The 22758-nt window shown below is 48.6% G+C and overlaps 2 protein-coding genes across 2 annotated transcripts in view; both read left to right on the top strand.

The window, feature by feature from the left end:
• LOC118400263 (succinate dehydrogenase [ubiquinone] iron-sulfur subunit, mitochondrial-like) overlaps positions 1-22758 on the top strand; it is a 401361-nt gene that overhangs the window by 180979 nt on the left and 197624 nt on the right. The gene's annotated exons all lie outside the window — the stretch shown is intronic.
• On the top strand, positions 14539-16104 carry LOC127910523 (uncharacterized). The gene is made up of 2 exons (XM_052474560.1): positions 14539-14914; positions 15041-16104. Exons 1-2 carry the CDS (start codon positions 14539-14541, stop codon positions 16102-16104), a joined length of 1440 nt encoding a protein of 479 aa, XP_052330520.1.

Raw genomic sequence — 22758 nt, 5'->3', positions numbered from 1 at the left:
TCTTAATAATTGCATAAAGTGCAAGATAGTCTTATTATAGTCATAAGGAGTAATGAAATGATTCGCTATTTTGCTAGATCCTCCAGAGAAGCACAGTGCCTGTTGCATTTATTCACATAATAATGGAGTCAAATTAATGAATGTAGTTTATTATTCAACATAATATCTACAGAACTATATCTATATATCTACAGAACTCTACAGTAACAAATAACTAAGCTACTGTAGCAACTGATTGTAAACAACATTGGCCCAGAAACATTATTATTGTAACGTAAACTCACTCACTTTTGTACATCGCCTTGGTCTGTACAATTGACCTTATTTTAGCGCCCCAAAAACGTAATACTTCCAGATCAACTGTAATGTCAATACCATTGTAAAGCACAATTTCTCCCCTTTCCAACAGAATCAATTACATGACCTAAACGCTGCCCGTTTCTGCATAATTCAACAGGCAATGAGCCCCGTCGGGTCTTTTTAAAAATGGTGGGTGGGGAAGCGAAACAAATGCGTGATAGTGAGAAGGAGAGATGTTGTGTGAGAAAATTGCTTTTTTTACCCTCGATCTGTCCAACTAATCATCTTTTCGCCGCTAAAATGTAAATAGGACACTATAAAGAGTTTATATAATGTGCCAATACATACCTATTTGAAGGTTTGTGTCGAATTTGAATCGGATTTCTAGGGCGGTGCTAAAGTGATCTTAGAAGTAAACAACAGATTTGAGAATGATGATCACAAGCAGTGATGATGCAAAAAATGACTAGGTATCCCCCCCTTACCCCGTCACTGTCCATTTCTTGTTTTTAAAGGATGAGCGAAGTGCTACCCCTGGCGGAGAGAGATTGTAAGACAGAAATAGTTGCACATGGGGTGAGTTTACGGAATGGGGTGAGTTTACTTTACCCTTTTCATACATAGGAAGCCACAACAGTAAAGGATTGATAAGCGACAATTGATAACCTTTCAGACAATAAACAAAGTGCCACATCAGCAGCGTCTGTACCTTTTCAAACAGTAGAATTCTGCTCCGGCATAGAGTGTTTGGTACTGTTTCCCTGATAATAATAAACGTTGATGTATTTTCGTATTGTTTTCCTGCAGTTTTTTATGGTCGGGTAGATGTGTTTTTCTTAGGAGTGAGTGGTCTGTGCAGAGGCAGGCTGCGCATAGGCAGCTCGATATATTTTGATTGACAGTTCTGGTTGCCTAGTGATGGACACCCCTATTCCTTCACAGACAATTTAAATGCCTGTTCAGTGGCGCTTCTAAACTATCTTCAGAGAAGGTTTCGTGGCAGCATTTAAAAATCCGTAATGTACCCTTTCAGACAAACAAACATGCAGTAGCCGAGGTGCTTTCAAGGCACCACATTCCATATGTCTAAAAGGGATATTAGTTCGGCTCTCCTCCATATTTTCACGAAACATTACACAACAATAACATTCTAATTTGCATTCTCGCTAGAATGTCAGGGTCTTGGAAGTTCTGATGCCACCATGACTCCTATTAAAATCCTGAATGTCAAACAGATTAGTGCTTTGGTTAAGATGCCACTGGCGGTGCAGATGGAAACTTATGATCCACTTTTACTTTCTGATGTTGCTAAGGACAGTCAGGGGAGGCTGTAGCCTAGTTACCAATGGTTTCCACGACACCTGTGTTGCACCCATCTGCCACATTCTGGCCTCAGTTTATGTCATTCACAGGAAGCAGGATGGAGCAGAGAAGGAGAGGGATTTCAATTACAGTGATATTATAGCTGTGTATGTTTATTTATTGTAGCTCCAGCTATCCAGATAATAACACGATTCATGGTATACATGATCCTTGCTTAAAATGCCCGTACACAGCAGTGTATTTTGCACAGTAAATATGGGACAATACAATTAAAAGGCAGTATCTATCTGAAGTTATATGTCCTAAGGCACGTTTTAATGCACAGAGAGACTGGAGTCCTGCTGACAAACTGCATTGTTTGACAGTTTCACCATGGGAGGCTCTGGCTTAATTACAGCAAAGCAGTCCGACGGCAAACAGTACAGAGCCCTTGATATCTCTCATGCAACACATTCTCGTGCACAAGAAATGGAGAGAACTTGTCATGTTATTTGACAGTCAGATAGTTGCCCTAGCTCGCCCTAAACACAGCTGAATTTTTGCACACGTACAATATTACAAGAGTTCAACTAATTCTGGGCATGGAGAGAATTCAGCCAATCAATAGTCCAGCTCAACAAGTTTTTCCCAGAAGTTGGATTAAAAAATACATATATTTTAAAATATGTAAATGACTCTGTGTGGGTGAGAGTGCTGGCAGTTTCCCCCAGTTGCACCTGACTGGGAATGGCAGTGAGAGGGACGCCACGTCCCCCATAGGTTAAAGGCCAACGCATTGAAGTAAAATTCAATGGCCGGATCCCCCGTGGCTAGCAAGAGGACAAGAAAGAGAGGGAATGTTTCAAACAAATAAATACCGGCTTTTCAAGGTGCCCTCTCCACTTCACAGCAGATGATTGATCTTTGTGCTTTAACTCAGAGGAGAATGGAGTGAACGAGAGAGCTGTGCAGAGGGTTCTCTATGTAATTGTTACTTTTTCAACTTGGTGCAGGTTGGTCCTCTTTACTGGGCCAGGGAATGCGTGCCCATTACATAGGAGGGTTTGATAATGCTGCTGTACAACATACTTTGAAATAGCAAACAAAACTGTATCTTTTAAGTTGCGTTTTAAGGGAAATCAATTTGGCTGCCTTTAGGATCAAACCTATATTTCTATGTAGAAGCACTGGGTGATGGGGGATATTAAGCAGTCTTGTCTACAGCCTTGTTACTTGTTTTTGGGTCCGGTGACAATGCTGTGGGTTTGCCAATCACTCATTTCTACAGTTTTGTAAATAACTGTAGCATAGTTAAAGTTGCAACCCATTGGTTCTCTCGTGAGACAAAAAATATGTACAAGCACATTTGACCTGAAATGTCACAAAAAAATAAATCTTCTTTGGTTTTGCGGAGATGTACACTGCCCCTCAGTCATTCAGGACTGTCTGGGCACCACCCGTTGACTGTTCTAATTACAGATCAGACCATCAATAATTGGATCGTGTTGCTATATCCAGGCCTGTGATGCTCTAATATTTCCTTGAGATGCATATCTACATATCAGTCTAATACCACAGGAGCGACCTGGGGGACCACTGTTTGAGCACATCCAGACAAATGTCAGGCAGAATAATGACTTGAGGTCTCATTTCCCTCCAGTCTGAAATTGCTGCTTTGGTGACACGCTCCCTTCAAATTGGTTTCTATGGTAATCCGTGCCCTTGGCAACTGTGAGCCTGGGCAGGAGGGGTTATGGAGCAGATTGTTATGTATTATTACTAATGGTGCCCCTAATCGAAGCCTCTGGCCAAGGTGACCATCCAGCTCTTCTTTTGTCCCTTCCTCTCTCGACGATATGGCTACCATGTAGTAACTATCAGCAGGAAGCTTCTGTAGCTGAGGGTGTTTGAGGATGTGATGAACTCCCTGTAAACCCATAGAGTGTCATCCTGTTTCTCTGTGTGTATCAGATGCGCCAGGGCATCTGTTTGCCTTACGCTAATGAGTTTAGTTATGATCGCCTGTGTCACGGAAATACCAAAAGGAATGTACTGTCCCAATGGGTCTGTAGTAGCTGTGTGTCTGTGTTTGTGTATGGTGTGTGTATGTGTGTATGTGTGTGTCCACATCTGTTGGACAGCTGCCTATGTGCTGCGTTTGGCAAAGGTGCTCTCCCTTCCCCTAAACACGTCTCCTTACACACATTAACTCATTGACTCACACAGACTCAAGGTTTCCTATAATTAAAAAGTTCAGTGCTTACATTTAGAAAGTAGAATGTATGCAAATTCATTCCAATTACGCATTAGAAAAGTTGAAGGATAATACCAGTGTGTGTAGTATGTGTGTGTGTGTGTGTGTGTATTTGTGTGTGGGTGTGTGCGCTTGCATGTGCAGGTCTGTGCGTAGTTTTTAAAGAAAAGCTCATTTTTTATCCTTTGCCTCAGGATGTGGTCTGACAAATAACAGACCCAGTAAAATATCGGAAGTAAAAACCTACTTGTTTTTCAGTTGGGAGACACTAGCTGAGGGCTGTGTATGTGTGCGTGTCAACACCAGAGTTTCTGTTCCTCTCTCGGATTTTTCTGTGATGCATACTCAGCAGATTGGCCTGTCATCTTATGGCCTGTAAGGAGTTCATAATGTTCCCCATTCATAACATACAGTCACAGGACTAGTATTCACTCACACTGGTGTTCACTCACACTGGTAATCACCCCCACTGGTATTCGCTCACACTGGTATTCGCCCACACTGGTAATCGCCCACACTGGTAATCGCCCACACTGGTAATCGCCCACACTGGTATTCGCCCACACTGGTATTCTCCCACACTGGTATTCTCCCACACTGGTATTCTCCCACACTGGTATTCTCCCACACTGGTATTCACTCACACTGGTATTCACTCACACTGGTATTCACTCACACTGGTATTCTCCCACACTGGTATTCACCCACACTGGTTGGCCTGCACCATACAGAACCTCTTCAGTCCCTCCTTTACAGGTCAAGTATTTTATGTGGTAACATTGATGATGCTCTGCTTGGTGGATGACAGGGTCATTTGTAGCCCTGGGGTCTGGGTGGATGTCTATGGGTCTGTTCGGTCACAAAATGTGTGTGTGTCATGCATGGGTGTATGTGAGGGTATGTCTCTGTCTCACTGTCCTGTGTAGTTTCAGACTGACAGCTCTGGCTGCTTCATGCAGACTGGCAGCTCTGGCTGCTCCATGCAGACTGGCAGCTCTGGCTGCTCCATGCAGACTGGCAGCTCTGGCTGCTTCATGCAGACTGGCAGCTCTGGCTGCTTCATGCAGACTGGCAGCTCTGGCTGCTTCATGCAGACTGGCAGCTCCTTGCAGACTGGCAGCTCCTTGCAGACTGGCAGCTCCTTGCAGACTGGCAGCTCTGGCTGCTCCATGCAGACTGACAGTTCTGGCTGCTCCATGCAGACTGACAGCTCTGGCTGCTCCATGCAGACTGGCAGCTCTGGCTGCTCCATGCAGACTGGCAGCTCTGGCTGCTCCATGCAGACTGGCAGCTCTGGTTGTTTCATGCAGACTGGCAGCTCTGGCTGCTTCATGCAGACTGGCAGCTCTGGCTGCTTCATGCAGACTGGCAGCTCTGGCTGCTTCATCCCTTCCCGCCAGGATCTCCTCCCATGTGTAGCAACCCTTGCAATCCAATATATCGTCCCATGTCCATTCCTCATTGCGCCTCTGTTGCTGCCTTTGTTGCTTCTCCTGTGGCTCCTGCCTGTTGACACGCTGCTTGGTCCTGTGGTGGGTGATTCTGTAACGGTTTTCTAGGTGTGAAGGAGAGTCGGACCAAAATGCAGCGTGTAGATTGCGATCCATGTTTAATAAACAAATGTAAAACACGAATCAATTATAAACACTACAAAACAAAGAACGTAATGAATGTAACGAAAACCGAAACAGCCTATACTTCTGTAAACTAACACAGCGACAGGAACAAGGACACTAAGGACAATCACCCACGAAACACACAAAGAATATGGCTGCCTAAATATGGTTCCCAATCAGAGACAACGATAAACACCTGCCTCTGATTGAGAACCACTTCAGACAGCCATAGACTTAACTAGAACACCCCACTAAGCTACAATCCCAATACCAACACACCACATACAAAAACCCCATGCCACACCCTGGCCTGACCAAATAAATGAAGATAAACACAAAATACCTCAACCAGGGCGTGACACTGGAAGTCTTCCGACTAGCAGTACCGTGCAGTATCGAAGAGCCCTCACTGCTGCTCGATCATCCTATTTTTCCAACTTAATTGAGGAAAATAAGAACAATCCAAAATGCATTGTTGATACTGTCGCAAAGCTAACTAAATAGCAGCATTCCCCAAGAGAGGATGGCTTTCACTTCAGCAGTGATAAATTCATGAACTTCTTTGAGGAAAAGATCATGAACATTAGAAAGCAAATTACAGACTCCTCTTTAAATTAGCGTATTCCTCCAAAGCTCAGTTGTCCTGAGTCTGCATAACTCTGCCAGGACCTAGGATCAAAGTAGACACTCAAGTTTTTTAGTACTATAACTCTTGACACATTGATGAAAATAATCATGGCCACTGAAACCTTCAAGCTGCATACTGGACCCTATTCCAACTAAACTACTGAAAGAGCTGTTTCTTGTGCTTGGCCCTCCTATGTTGAACACAATAAACGTCTCTCTATCCACCGGATGTGTACCAAACTCACTAAAAGTGGCAGTAATAAAGCCTCTCTTGAAAAAGCCAAACCTTGACCCAGAAAATATTTAAAAAACGAATCGGCCTATATCGAATCTCCCATTCCTCTCAAAAATTTGGGAAAAAACTGTTGCGCAGCAACTCATTGCCTTCCTGAAGACAAACAATGTATACGAAACGCTTCAGTCTGGTTTTAGACCCCATCATAGCACTGAGACTGCACTTGTGAAGGTGTCAGACTGAGGCTCTGCATCTGTCCTTGTGCTCCTAAACCTTAGTGCTGCTTTTGATACCATCAATCACCACATTCTTTGGAGAGATTGGAAACCAAAATTGGTCTAAATGGACAAGTTCTGGCCTGGTTTAGATATTTTCTGTTGGAAAGATATCAGTTTGCCTCTGTGGAGGGTTTGTCCTCTGACAGATCAACTGTAAATTTCAGTGTTCTTCAAGGCTCTGTTTTAGGATCATTGTTTTCGCTATATATTTTACCTCGTGGGGGTGTCATTCGGAAACATAATGTTAACTTTCACTGCTATGCGGGTGACACACAGCTGTACATTGATGAAACATGGTCTCACACATAAGGAAGTGGATGGTGGCAAATGTCCTACTTTTAAACTCAGACCAAACAGAGATGCTTGTTTTAGGTTCCAAGAAACAAAGAGATCTTCTGTTGAATCTGACAATTCATCTTGATGGCTGTACAGTCGTCTCAAATAAAACTGTGAAGGACCTCTACGTTACTCTGGACCCTGATCTCTCTTTTGACGAACATATCAAGACTGTTTCAGGGACAGCTTTTTTTCCATCTATGTAACATTACAAAAATCAGAAACTTTCTGTCCAAAAATAATGCAGAAAAAATGTATCCATGCTTTGTCACTTCTAGGTTAGACTACTGCAATACTCTACTTTCTGGCTACCCAGATAAACTTCAGTTAGTGCTAAACACGGCTGCTAGAATCTTGACTAGAACCAAAACATTTGATCATATTAGTCCAGTGCTAGCCTCTCTACATTGGCTTCCTGTTAAGGCAAGGGCTGATCTCAAGGTTTTACCGCTAACCTACAAAGCATTACATGGGCTTGCTCTTACCTATCTCTACGATTGGGTCCTGCTGTACATACCTACACGTACGCTACGGTCACAAGACGCAGGCCTCCTTACTGCCCCTAGAATTTCTAAGCAAACAGCTGGAGTTAGGGCTTTCTCCTATAGAGTTCTAATTTTTATGGAATGGTCTGCCTATCCATGTGAGAGACGCAGACTCGGTGTCAACCTTTAAGTCTTTATTGAAGACCCATCTCTTCAGTAGGTCCTATGATTGAGTGCAGTCTGGCCCAGAAGTGTGAAGGTGAACGGACAGGCACAGGAGCAACGAACCGCCCTTGCTATCTCTGCCTGGTCGGTTCCCCTCTCTCCACTGGGATTCTCTGCCTCTAGCACTATTACAGGGGCTGAGTCACTGGCTTACTGTTGCTCTTCCATGCCGTCCCTAGGAGGGGTGCGTCGCTTGAGTGGGTTGAGTCACTGACGTGATCTTCCTGTCTGGGTTGCCCCCCCCCCCCTGGGTTGTGCCGTGGTGATCTTTGTGGGCTGTACTCAGCCTTGTCTCAGGATGGTAAGTTGGTGGTTGAAGATATGGTGTGGGGGCTGTGCTTTGGCAAAGTGGGTGGGGTTATATCCTGCCTGTTTGGCCCTGTCCAGCGGTATTGTCGGAAGGGGCCACAGTGTCTCCCGACCCCTCCTGTCTCCAGTATTTATGCTGCAGTAGTTTATGTGTCGGGGGATAGGGTTAGTCTGTTATATCTGGAGTATTTCCCCTGTGTTATTCGGTGTCCTGTGTGAATTTTAGTATGTTCGCTCTAATTCTCCCTTTCTCTCTTTTTCTCTTTTTCTTTCTCTCTTTTTCTATTTCTCTCTTTCTTTCTCTCTTTCTCTCCTTTCTCTTCTTTCTCTCTTTCTCTCCTTTCTCTCCTTTCTCTCTTTCTCTCCTTTCTCTCTTTCTCTCTTTCTCTCGGAGGTCCTGAGCCCTAGAGCCATGCCTCAGGACTACCTGGCCTGAAGACTCCTTGCTGTCCCCAGTCCACCTGGCCGTGCTGCTGCTCCAGGGGAGGTCTCAGCGGCTCATCAGGCTCTCACGCCTCAGCCGATTTGTCAGGTTTCTGCGCCTCAGCGGAGGCGACCAGTCCGCTCCGGAACCCCGAGACCGTCCCTTCGGTTGGCGTCCTGCGGCTGGAGCCGAACACCCCGGGGAGGGGATACTGTCATGTATGTTTTCTGGCGCTCTAGGTCGTCATGCTCCTGCACCTCAGCCGGATCGACTGGTCCGCTCCTGATCCCCGGGATTGTCATCTTGGTCGGCGTCCTGCGGCTGGAGACACCCATCGGGGAGGGGGTACTGTCACGTGTGTTCCCTCTCCGGCCTCTAGGTCACCAGGCTACTCGTTATGGCACACACCTGTCCCCAATGTTACGCGCATAATGACTCACCTGGACTCCATCACCTCCTTGATTATCTGCCCTTTATAGGTCACTCCCTTTGGTTCCTTCCTCAGTCGTCATTGTTGCTGTTTCATGTTGGTTTCCCTGTTCGTGTTTCTTGTTTTGTTCATTTATTAATTAAATGTATTCACTCCCTGAACTTGCTTCCCTACTCTCAGCGTACATCGTTGCAAAGTGCTAACAAGCTGCCTGGAGACGTCTCCAAGGCAGCTGGGGTCAGTCCATCTCTAAATAAGGTGCTTACTTGAGCCGTAACTATTAGAAAGGAGAGGCATTTTAGAAGCCTTTCAACTGAAGCGGTGGGACCTTTAAATGTGTCTCTCGGGTATAGACTTCCAAAACAAGTTACTGTCATCTATGGACATGGGGATAGGCATGGGGATGGGGATGGGCATGGGGATGGGGATGGGCATGGGCATGGTGATGGGCATGGGGATGGGGATAGGCATGGTGATGGGCATGGTGATGGGCATGGTGATGGGGGTGGGCATGGGGATGGGCATAGGGATGGGGATAGGCATGGGGATGGGCATGGGGATGGGCGTGGTGATGGGGGTGGGCATGGGGATGGGCAGGGGGATGGGCGGGGTGGGGATGGGGATAGGCATGGGGATGGGCATGGTGATGGGGATAGGCATGGGGATAGGCATGGTGATGGTGATGGGGATGGTGATGGTGATGGGCATGGTGATGGGGGTGGGCATAGGGATGAACATGGTGATGGGCATGGTGATGGGAGTGGGCATGGGGATGAACATGGTGATGGGCATGTTGATGGGGTGGGCATGGGGATGGGCATGGTGATGGGCATGGTGGTGGGCGTGGTGGGGATGGGGATAGGCATGGTGATGGGCATGGTGATGGGGATAGGCATGGGGATAGGCATGGTGATGGGGATGGTGATGGTGATGGGGGTGGGCATAGGGATGAACATGGTGATGGGCATGGTGATGGGGGTGGGCATGGGGATGGGCATGGGGATGGGGATAGGCATGGGGATGGGCATGGGGATGGGCGTGGTGATGGGGGTGGGCATGGGGATGGGCATGGGGATGGGCGTGGTGGGGATGGGGATAGGCATGGGGATGGGCATGGTGATGGGGATAGGCATGGGGATAGGCATGGTGATGGTGATGGGGATGGTGATGGTGATGGGCATGGTGATGGGGGTGGGCATAGGGATGAACATGGTGATGGGCATGGTGATGGGAGTGGGCATGGGGATGAACATGGTGATGGGCATGTTGATGGGGTGGGCATGGGGATGGGCATGGTGATGGGCATGGTGGTGGGCGTGGTGGGGATGGGGATAGGCATGGTGATGGGCATGGTGATGGGGATAGGCATGGGGATAGGCATGGTGATGGGGATGGTGATGGTGATGGGGGTGGGCATAGGGATGAACATGGTGATGGGCATGGTGATGGGGGTGGGCATAGCGATGAACATGGTGATGGGCATGGTGATGGGGGTAGGCATGGGGGTGGTATTGGGCATGGGATGGGGATAGGCATGGCGATGGTGATGGGCATGGGATGGGGATAGGCATGGGGATAGGCATGGTGATGGGGATAGGCATGGTGATGGGCATGGTGATGGTGATGGTGATTGTATTGGGCATGGTGATGGTATAGGGCATGGTGATGGTGATGGGCATGGTGATGGGCATGGTGATGGTGATTGGGATGGTTTTGGGGAGGGGATGGTGATGGTATTGGGCATGGGGATAGGCATGGTGATGGGCATGGTGATGGGCATGGTGATGGGGATGGGCATGGGGATGGACATGGTGATGGGCATGATGGTGGGGATGGGGATAGGCATGGGGATGGGCATGGTGATGGTGATGGAAATGGTGATGGTGATGGTATTGGGCATGGTGATGGGCATGGTGATGGTGATGGGGATGGTTTTGGGGAGGGGATGGTGATGGTATTGGGCATGGGGATAGGCATGGGGATGGGCATGGTGATGGGGATGGACATGGTGATGGGCATGGGGATAGGCATGGTGATGGGCATGGTGATGGGGATAGGCATGGGAATGGTATTGGGCATGGGGATGGTATTGGGCATGGTGATGGCGATGGGCATGGTGATGGTGATGGGCATGGTGATGGGCATGGTGATGGGCATGGTGATTGGGATGGTTTTGGGGAGGGGATGGTGATGGTATTTGGCATGGGGTTAGGCATGGTGATGGGCATGGGGATGGGCATGGTGATGGGCATGGGGATGGTTTTGGGGAGGGGATGGTGATGGTATTTGGCATGGGGATAGGCATGGTGATGGGCATGGGGATAGGCATGGTGATCGGCATGGGCATGGTGATGGTGATGGGCATGGTGATTGGGATGGTTTTGGGGAGGGGATGGTGATGGTATTTGGCATGGGGATAGGCATGGTGATGGGCATGGTGATGGGCATGGGGATGGTTTTGGGGAGGGGATGGTGATGGTATTTGGCATGGGGATAGGCATGGTGATGGGCATGGGGATAGGCATGGTGATCGGCATGGGCATGGGGATGGTGATGGGCATGGTGATGGGGATAGGCATGGTGATGGGCATGGTGATGGGGATAGGCATGGTGATGGGCATGGTGATGGTGATTGGGATGGTGATGGTGATTGGGATGGTTTTGGGGAGGGGGTGGTGATGATATTGGGCATGGGGATGGTATTGGTGATGGGGATAGGCATGGGCATGGGGATGGGCATGGTGATGGGCATGGGGATGGTTTTGGGGAGGGGATGGTGATGGTATTGGGCATGGGATGGGGATAGGCATGGCGATGGTATTGGGCATGGGATGGGGGTAGGCATGGCGATGGTGATGGGCATGGGATGGGGATAGGCATGGGGATGGGCATGGTGATGGGATAGTCATGGTGATGGGCATGGTGATGGTGATGGTGATTGTATTGGGCATGGGGATAGGCATGGTGATTGGCATGGTGATGGGCATGGTGATGGGCCTGGTGATGGGGATGGGCATGGGGATGGACATGGTGATGGGCATGATGGTGGGGATAGGCATGGGGATGGGCATGGTGATGGTGATATGGTGAAAGTGACTGTTCTACTGGATGTCATAAGGTGAATGCACCAATTTGTAAGTCGCTCTGGATAAGAGCGTCTGCTAAATGACTTAAATGTAAATGTAATGTAAATGTCATGGAAATGGTGATGGGGATGGTGATGGTATTGGGCATGGTGATGGTGATGGGGATGGTGATGGTATTGGGCATGGGGATAGGCATGGTGATGGGCATGGTGATGGGGATGGGCATGGTGATGGTGATGGGCATGGGGATGGACATGGTGATGGGCATGGGGGTGGGCATGGTGATGGTGATGGGGATGGTTTTGGGGAGGGGATGGTGATGGTATTGGGCATGGGGATAGGCATGGTGATGGGCATGGTGATGGGGATGGGCATGGGGATGGACATGGTGATGGGCATGGTGATGGGGGTGGGCATGGGGATGGGCATGATGGTGGGGATAGGCGTGGGGATGGTGATGGGGATAGGCATGGGGATGGTGATGGGCATGGGGATTGTGATGGGCATGGGGATGGTGATGGTACTGGGCATGGTGATGGGCATGGTGATGGTGATGGTTTTGGGGAGGGGATGGTGATGATATTGGGCATGGGGATAGGCATGGTGATGGGCATGGTGATGGGCATCCTGATGGGCATGGTGATGGGGATGGGCATGGTGATGGTGATGGGCATGATGGTGGGGATAGGCATGGGGATGGGCATGGTGATGGGAATGTTGATGGGGATGGTGATGGTATTGGGCATGGGGATAGGCATGGTGATGGTCATGGTGATGGGCATGGTGATAGGCATGGTGATGGGGATGAGCATGGTGATGGGAATGGCATGGGGATGGGCATGGTGATGGGGTGGGCCTGGGTATGGGCATGGTGATGGGCATGGTGATGGGGGTGGGCATGGGGATGGGCATGGTGATGGGGATGGGCATGATGGTGGGGATGGGGATAGGCATGGGGATGGGCATAGGGCATTGGCATAGGGATGGGGATGGTTATGGGCATGATGGTGGGGATGGGGATAGGCATTGTAATGGGAATGGTCATGGGGATAGTGGTGGGGATAGTGATGGGGATAGGCATGGGGATGGGCATGGGGATGGTGATGGGCATGGGGATAGTGATGGGGATAGGTATGGGGATGGGCATGGGGATGGTGATGGGCATGATGGTGGGGATGGGGATAGGCATGGTAATGGACATGGTGATGGGATAGTCAGGGGGATAGGCATGGGCATGGTGATGGGCATGGTGATGGGCATGGTGATGGGGATAGGCATGGTGATGGGGGTGGGCATGGGGATGGGCATGGTGATGGTGATGGGCATGATGGTGGGGATGGGGATAGGCATGGGGATGGGCATGGTGATGGTGATGGGGATGGTGATGGTATTGGGCATGGTGATGGTGATGGGCATGGTGATTTTGATGGGGATGATTTTGGGGAAGGGATGGTGATGGTATTGGGCATGGGGATAGGCATGGTGATGGGCATGGTGATGGGCATGGACATGGGGATGGGCATGGGGATGGACATGGTGATGAGCATGGTGATGGGGGTGGGCATGGGGATGGGCATGGTGATGGTGATGGGCATGATGGTGGGGATGGGGATAGGCATGGGGATGGGCATGGGGATGGGCATGGTGATGGTGATGGGGATGGGGATGGTATTGGGCATGGTGATGGTGATGGGCATGGTGATGGACATGGTGATGGTGATGGGGATGATTTTGGGGAAGGGATGGTGATGGTATTGGGCATGGGGATAGGCATGGTGATGGGCATGGTGATGGGCATGGTGATGGGCATGGTGATGGGCATGGACATGGTGATGGGCATGGGGATGGACATGGTGATGGGCATGGTGATGGGGGTGGGCATGGGGATGGGCATGGGCATGGTGATGGGCATGATGGTGGGGATGGGGATAGGCATGGTGATGGGCATGGTGATGGGGATAGGCATGGGGATAGGCATGGGGATGGTGATGTGATGGGGATGGGTATGGGCATGGTGATGGGGATGGGCATGGGCATGGGGATAGTGATGGGGATGATTTTGGGGAAGGGATGGTGATGGTATTGGGCATGGGGATAGGCATGGTGATGGGCATGGTGATGGGCATGGACATGGTGATGGGCATGGGGATGGACATGGTGATGGGCATGGTGATGGGGGTGGGCATGGGGATGGGCATGGTGATGGGCATGATGGTGGGGATGGGGATAGGCATGGGGATGGTGATGTGATGGGGATGGGCATGGGCATGGTGATGGGGATGGGCATGGGGATAGTGATGGGGATAGGTATGGGGATGGGCATGGGGATGGTGATGGGCATGATGGTGGGGATGGGGATAGGCATGGTAATGGGCATGGTGATGGGGATGTGGATGGGCATGGGGATAGTGATGGGATAGGCATGGGGATGGGCATGGGGATGGTGATGGGCATGGGGATAGTGATGGGGATAGGTATGGGTATGGGCATGGGGATAGTGATGGGGATAGATATGGGGATGGGCATGGGGATGGGCATGGGGATGGTGATAGATATGGGGATGGGCATGGGGATAGGCATGGTAATGGGCATGGTGATGGGGATGGGCATGGGGATAGTGATGGGATAGGCATGGGGATGGGCATGGGGATGGTGATGGGCATGGGGATAGTGATGGGGATAGGCATGGGGATGGGCATGGGGATGGTGGTGGGGATGGATATGGGGATGGGCATGGGGATGGGCATGGGGATAGTGATGGGGATAGGCATGGGGATGGTGATGGGGATAGGTATGGGGATGGGCATGGGGATGGTGATGGACATGATGATTGGGATGGGGATAGGCATGGTAATGGGCATGGTGATGGGGATAGTCATGGGGATAGGCATGGGGATGGTGATGGGCATGGGCATGGGCATGGGGATAGTGATTGGGATAGGCATGGGGATGGTGATGGGCATGGGCATGGGGATAGTGATTGGGATAGGCATGGGCATGGGGATAGGTATGGGGATGGGGATAGGTATGGGGATAGGCATGGGGATGGGAATAGTGATGGGGATGGGCATGATGGTGGGGATGGGGATAGGCATGGTAATGGGCATGGTGATGGGGATAGTCATGGGGATAGGCATGGGGATGGTGATGGGCATGGGCATGGGCATGGTGATGGGCATGGGGACAGTGATTGGGATAGGCATGGGGATGGGCATGGGGATAGGTATGGGGATGGGGATAGGTATGGGGATGGGCATGGGGATAGTGATGGGGATAGGTATGGGGATGGGGATAGGTATGGGGATGGGCATGGGGATAGTGATGGGCATGGGGATAGTGATGGGGATAGGTATGGGGATGGGGATAGGTATGGGGATGGGCATGGGGATAGTGATGGGCATGGGGATAGGCATGGGGATGGGCATGGGGATGGTGATGGGGATGGATATGGGGATGGGCATGGGGATGGGCATGGGGATGGTGATGGGGATAGATATGGGGATGGGCATGGGGATAGTGATGGGGATAGGTATGGGGATGGGCATGGGGATGGTGATGGACATGATGATGGGGATGGGGATAGGCATGGTAATGGGCATGGTGATGGGGATAGTCATGGGGATAGGCATGGGGATGGTGATGGGCATGGGCATGGGCATGGGCATGGGCATGGTGATGGGCACTGGGACAGTGATTGGGATAGGCATGGGGATGGGCATGGGGATAGGTATGGGGATGGGGATAGGTATGGGGATGGGGATAGGTATGGGGATGGGCATGGGGATAGTGATGGGGATAGGTATGGGGATGGGCATGGGGATAGTTATGGGGATGGGCATGGGGATAGTGATGGGCATGGGGATAGTGATGGGGATAGGTATGGGGATGGGCATGGGGATAGTTATGGGGATGGGCATGGGGATAGTGATGGGCATGGGGATAGTGATGGGCATGGGGATAGTGATGGGCATGGGGATAGTAATGGGCATGGGGATAGTGATGGGCATGGGGATAGTTATGGGGATGGGCATGGGGATAGTGATGGGCATGGGGATAGTGATGGGCATGGGGATAGTGATGGGCATGGGGATGAGTGGTAGACAGAGTGAGTTGATCTTTAAAGTTCTAGGATATCAAAACAACTGTGAAAACGTCCCATCGACCAATCCCACTCCCCTACAGCTGCAGCCCTGCTGATTTCTACTTCTCTCTGCCACGTCATTGATGTTACTGAGCATACCTGGTCTCCGGGTGAAATCATATGACAATTCAGTTTCAGAGACAGACTGGCACCCTGGAAAAGTAAAGCATATTGTCTTCAGTAAAAGTGCATTCATCTTTATCTCGTCTCTCTTGCTGAGTTTACATCCTGTTGTTCCCAGCTGTGTGTGGTGAAAAAAGCCATGATCAGTAAGTCTGCACCTCGTTGACTATTTAGAGTCTGTGTCTTCTTTGTATACTCCTCCTATACTCTAACCAAGCTATGGTAAGACGTCTGTGTGTTTCAGACACATACACACACAGATCTATCTCCTTCTCTGGCGTATCTCAAAGCCCTTGGAGGTGGTTGCCTACCCTTCATCATGGCAGCTGTGGTATTGCGTGTCAAGTCCTCTCCAGGGCTAAACTATCATTTCTGAGTGTTGGTTATCAGACCTACCTACCTACCCCCCTTTAGCACACACACACACACACACACACACACACACACACACACACACACACACACACACACACACACACACACACACACACACACACACACACACACACACACACACACACACACACACACACACACACACACACACACACACACACACACACACACACACACACACACACACACACACACACACACACACACACACACACACTTGAAGTGCTCCATACAGTGTTAGACCAGTGAGGCATGAAGATAGAAGGAGGAGATGAGAGCAGCTTGGTCTGCTGTTATAGTGGACTTCACCTAATTACCAAAAAAAGCCATAACACACACATCCGGATACACATTACATACTGCTGCTGAAACAATTATACAGACATCTATCACAAGAAAGTCATGATACAGACATGTTGTGACTGTAGATACAATGAAGAGTTCTATTTTAGTTGCAGTGTACTCCGTGTCCAGTCTTGTGAGACGGTCACTGTCCACACTGTCCAGGTCCTGAACTTGTGCTGAACCGAATTGTGTCGCTGTCCACTTCAGTGGTGCTGAATTCCTGATTACCGCTATAACATTTTGTTTTGAAAGTTAGGACATTCAATAAAGGGACGAAATCCATCATCCATTCTCCTATTTAAGAGTTAAGAGGAGCACAAAGCAGATTTGAGCCTCCAGTGCCGGAAGGGGAAGGAGAAAGAGAGGGAGAAAGCATTGCTGATTAACACCTCGTTATCAGCACAACAGTCTGCCCATTGTTCTGTGGTAAGAAGCCCTAATCCTGCTCTTAGCAGCTGGGAGAAAAGTGAAAGCTTTTGTGTCTTTTTATCCTGCTGGGCTTCTCTGTGCTTGATGATTTTCCCCTTCGAACATCTGTCTGCATGTTTCCCTCCCGGTCAGCGTCTAGTCCGTAGTAGGGAGGGTGACCGGCGTGACTCTTTATGGACAGACATGCCACATGTGGATGCATGCACACGCACACACAGACACACAAACTCAAACTATGTGTGTGTGTGTGTGTGTGGGGGGGGGTGTATCCAATTGTCTGTGTTTGTGTGCTTGTGTGGTTGATTTTGTTTTGAGAGAAAGAGAGAGAGGGTGTGTGTGTGTGTGTGTGTGTGCAGTAGATGCCAGTGGTTGAGATTTCCTGAAATGTCCCTGACCTCCAATTAGTGTTAGCTTCTTTACCCAATAAACAGACCTAATTAGAATTAGACTACAACCTGCTATAACCTGCCATGTCACCTCTGCACCACGACCCATGGCCCTATGACCTACACAGTATGCACTCCTTGACTCTTTAATGGTTGTCATTGGCAGACATTATGCACCGTATATTCTAATGGGGGAGGAGTGGCAATCCTAGTACTTTGTTGATATTTCTACTCTCTACCATCGTCCATTTGATTCTGCTGTGAGAATTCTGTCAGTATATTTGCACGTGTTGGTGTTTGGGCTGAGTCTGATAGTGTGTGTGTGTGTGAGTCTGAGTGTTAAGCTACACGTTTCATTACCCTCTATGTTTCATTCATGAGTGCTCTCTCCCTGCCTCACCCGTTAACCCAGCTCTCTCCCCCCTCTCTCTCCCTCTCACCCCTCGCTCTCTGCTGGTCTGATGCAAGGCCCAGTCACGGAATGATACACCAGCTAATCACGCCAGACACGACCAGAACCCAAACACACACACACACATAAACGCTCACTCAAACACACAGACACACTCACTCAAACACACAGACACGCTCACTCAAACACAGACACGCTCACTCAAACACGCTTACTCAAACACGCTCACTCAAACAAGCTCACTCAAACACGCTCACTCAAACACACACACACACACACACACACACACACACACACACACACACACACACACACACACACACACACACACACACACACACACACACACACACACACACACACACACACACACACACACACACACACACACATAAACGCTCACTCAAACACACAGACACACTCACTCAAACACACAGACACGCTCACTCAAACACAGACACGCTCACTCAAACACGCTTACTCAAACACGCTCACTCAAACAAGCTCACTCAAACACGCTCACTCAAACACACACACACACACACACACACACACACACACACACACACACACACACACACACACACACACACACACACACACACACACACACACACACACACACACACACACACACACACACACACACACACACATTTATTTTTTAATTGGGATAGTCACATTTTCAACAGGAGAGTGGAGGATGACAGGGTGGAATAGGAGGAGGAGGCAAAACATGAAGAGGGAGTTGTCACGAGACTGGTAGGGTTCTTAAATAATGATGCTGGGTCATTGTGTCTATGTGGTACCAGCAGTCAGGTAAAGTGTTCTGTGAGATTGTGTGAGGCTGGGTCTAGGTATGCGTGCAGCGCTCTACAACCCAACACCCTGGAGACACCCCAGGCTAAAATGTGAGGCCACACACACACACACACACACATTGCTGAATGTGGTGGCTGGGATCCTGGCTTCGTGACTCATCGAGAAGGATCTGTAAGGTGGATGCACAGCATAGAACGTTTAATTGTGTAGTAGTTTGATAGGACTGAACCTTTGATAGGACTGAACCTTTGACAGCCTATCAGCCCCTGAAAAGTTAGTGTTTAGCAAATATTTAGAGCCAATGAGTCTCACTTAACAAGATTGGCCGTGCCTACGTCCGGAGATTGAAGCACACAGAGAAGAGACAGGGGATAGGGGACATCGCGTACAGCTATCTCCAGGCAGACCCATCCAATCGACACACACCTACTCATCAAACACAGCAACGCAGACATACAGAGCTAAGCAGCTACAAAACAGATGGACTTGAATAAAAAACCCACTGGCTTACAGACATACTCACACACAAGGGAAACCAGCTACCAGACAGACAGACCTGTATAGCATCTACCAGACAGACAGACCTGTATAGCATCTACCAGACAGACAGACTTGTATAGCATCTACCAGACAGACAGACTTGTATAGCATCTACCAGACAGACAGACTTGTATAGCATCTACCAGACAGACAGACTTGTATAGCATCTACCAGACAGACAGACAGACAGACAGACAGACAGACAGACAGACAGACAGACAGACAGACAGACAGACAGACAGACAGACAGACAGACAGACAGACAGACAGACAGACAGACAGACAGACAGACAGACAGACTTGTATAGCATCTACCAGACAGACAGACTAGTATAGCATCTACCAGACAGACAGACTTGTATAGCATCTACCAGACAGACAGACTTGTATAGCATCTACCAGACAGACAGACTTGTATAGCATCTACCAGACAGACAGATTTGTATAGCATCTACCAGACAGACAGACTTTGCTTTCTTGAGTAATGCAGCTCCAAGATGCAGGTGGTTCATCCTAGCTCAATGCTTCTGTGGTGGTGGGGCAGCCAACGGAAAATACGGAGCGATGGGGTTAGTAATGTTCTCTAGTTGTGCCGTGATTGGATCAGTGTTCTGTCACTCATGGGGACATTACGTCACCACTAAATCTACAGGGAGAGCTAAAAAATTCAAGCTTCATGGGTGCTGCCATAGAGTTATATTAGAAGTGCCCATCCAAGAAGGCTCACAGTCATTGGCCACAGGTAAAATGACGTCAAATCACGTTATATCTACTGTGTCTTTGATCGGACTGATGTCAACATCATACTATCAAAATATTAGCTAGCAAGCTAGACAAGCAGTCATCGTCATGAATTCCTTCGCCAATCTAGTGGCAAATCCTTTTCAATCCTTGTCATATGAAGAGAAATTACAGATAAAACGTATCGGTGATCATCGGCCATTGGACATAAACATTACACAACAAGTTGAAAATTGCAAATTCAACAATGAGGGTTTGGAAGGAATCAGTGGCTAACTGCAAGCATTGCAAAGCAATCACTAGCCTGCTATTCAGTGGAGTGGTTGTGTGGTCCATGTCTGGGTTTAAGGGTCTCCTTTCCAAGCTTAAAAGGATAAACATTCACATGCAACACCATGGGCCAGAAAAGGTTGAATACATTGGCCTTGCTGTCAATCCAGCATGACTTCTGCCGTGTAAAAACCCCCCAGGAAACTCGGAATCTCAGAATCATGACGTCATCATTCAACCTTGTTTTTTTATTGAGTCCCCAGTTGTCTTGAAAGCACCATAAATCCAGAGAATGCCAAACTTTGATGACAACGTTTGATGACAAAAATTGCCACCGCCTTCCTGTTCAAGTAAGTACAGCACAACAAGGTGAGTCCAAAAATGTATTGTATACTGCGTCATAAATTATGTAAAATACCAGGGAGATATGTACACTGTAGCTAAGAAAGTGAATTCTGTCGCTGTACAGAAAACAATTCCTGAACAAATAGTTATATTGACTATGTCCATCCTAGCTCGCTCATTAATGTCTTCATTGAAATCCTCTTATGCGCTCATCGTCCGCTCATGCCATAGTTTCTACACCTCAATTGTCACTAGAAACCACATTTGGTTAAGCAAATCAGCCATATCAGGTATGTTTTTTTAAAAGGCAGTTAATGAGGCTGAATGAACTGTTTCGCTGCCAGACAAGGTTCCGCTGATTGACAGGTGTAGCAGTGGTAAGGATTCACTCCATGGTGCTGAAAAGAAAGCTCTGCTGTTGGGACAGCTTTATGTCGGCCCTAACAGGTGGTAGGCACCGTTTGTCACTGTTATAGTGAAATTAATGTATAGTTTAGTGTTGTGTAGTGGCTTTGCTGGCATGCATCAAAACAAAAAATGGGGTAGATTTCCCCACTAAAATTTACATGCTGGTTAAAAGGAAAATCGCCACTGGTAGCAACAGTAGAATTATAGTTTGGTAAAAAGAAATAGGGAATCAGAAATAGGGAGTGAATCAGTGATAACTCACTTAAACATCCCCTGCTCTCTCTCATAAAAGCAGATATGCTTTCAAACGGCTATGAGTAAATTCTTAAGCGTTTTATTTACATTGTCCTACCCCTGCTCATTCAGGGGTAGTATGTGACTAGCCCTTTATCTCTCTCTCCTTATCTCTTAATATAGCAACAGGGGAGCAATTGCATGCTGGGAACACTAACCATTGGCAAGATCTACCGTTAAACTGGGACATTCCATAAACATACACACGCATTCACACACACACAACACTTTCTCTGACATACTGAGGAAAAGGATCTGATTTGTCCAGGTGGAGTATTTTGTTGTTGTTGATTGCTCTGCTTTCGTTTTCTTTCATTAGATAGTTTCTGCCCAAATGTGCCAGTTTTCATGTGAAGGGGTTGGTAGAGAGATAAAGAACATGTGTTTTTCCCCCTCCTCATTAATAGCTCAGTGACTTAGAGCCAGACAGGAATTTTGTCACGCTTCTTCTTTATGCTCTTTGACGTGTTCTACAAGTCACGGAGGTGGAAGTCAGAGGTTTGCTGCTCCTTGTCAACAGCCACCTACACAATACTCTTTATCTACCATACTGCAGCACCATGGCCTGTTTCTATTTAAGCTCCTGTCCCCTCCTTCCTTCATCTCTAATTGTAGCTTAGTGACACTATTCTGTGCACATGAACAGTCCCTATCTAATGCATTCAGTAGGGGACAAATCCTAACTCTAAACCTGTACATCATTTGCAAATCTCCAATTTACATTAAAACATGATGTATGTGAAAGGCTGAGTTACGAGCATGTGCCTAAAGTTTCAGGAGGAGAGAAGAGGAGATGATGGGAGAGGAGATGAGGGAAGAGGATGGGAGAGGAGAGGAATGGAGGAGAACAGAGGAGAGGAGGAGAGGAGGAGAGGAGAAGAGAGGAAATTAGAATGGAGGGAAGGTAGAACATTAGCCCAAAAAGCATCTACCGCCCTCTTCTCACCCGTCTCTCTCTGAGACTGTTATGGTGACGCCCACACGCCTGAAAGAGAATCAGGTTTCTGATTAAGCCCCGTGAAGTTGAATCTGAGTTCAGGATGTGTCTGTGTGTGTGTGTGTGTGTGTGTTGAACGCAATAATCCACAAACAAGAGCTTTCTCTTTCTTTCTCCCCTTCTCATCCACCACTTTTCCATCCTGCTTCTCCTACTACCCAATTGTCCCACCCCTCTCCCTGTCCTTCTCTTCCCATCACCA

This window comes from Oncorhynchus keta, chromosome 21, assembly GCF_023373465.1.
Source record: "Oncorhynchus keta strain PuntledgeMale-10-30-2019 chromosome 21, Oket_V2, whole genome shotgun sequence".
In the NCBI taxonomy this organism is placed as follows: Eukaryota; Metazoa; Chordata; class Actinopteri; order Salmoniformes; family Salmonidae; genus Oncorhynchus; species Oncorhynchus keta.
This window is presented reverse-complemented; position numbering and strand designations above follow the sequence as displayed.

What these genes read in the sequence shown, in the direction of transcription:
- LOC127910523 (XM_052474560.1), top strand. Translation starts at nt 14,539, where the DNA reads ATGGGGATGGGCATGGGGATGGTGATGGGCATGGGGATAGTGATGGGG. An exon ending in AGGCATGGGCATGGGGATAG is followed by an intron (nt 14,915 to 15,040) that starts GTATGGGGATGG and finishes TCATGGGGATAG; the next exon opens with GCATGGGGATGGTGATGGGC.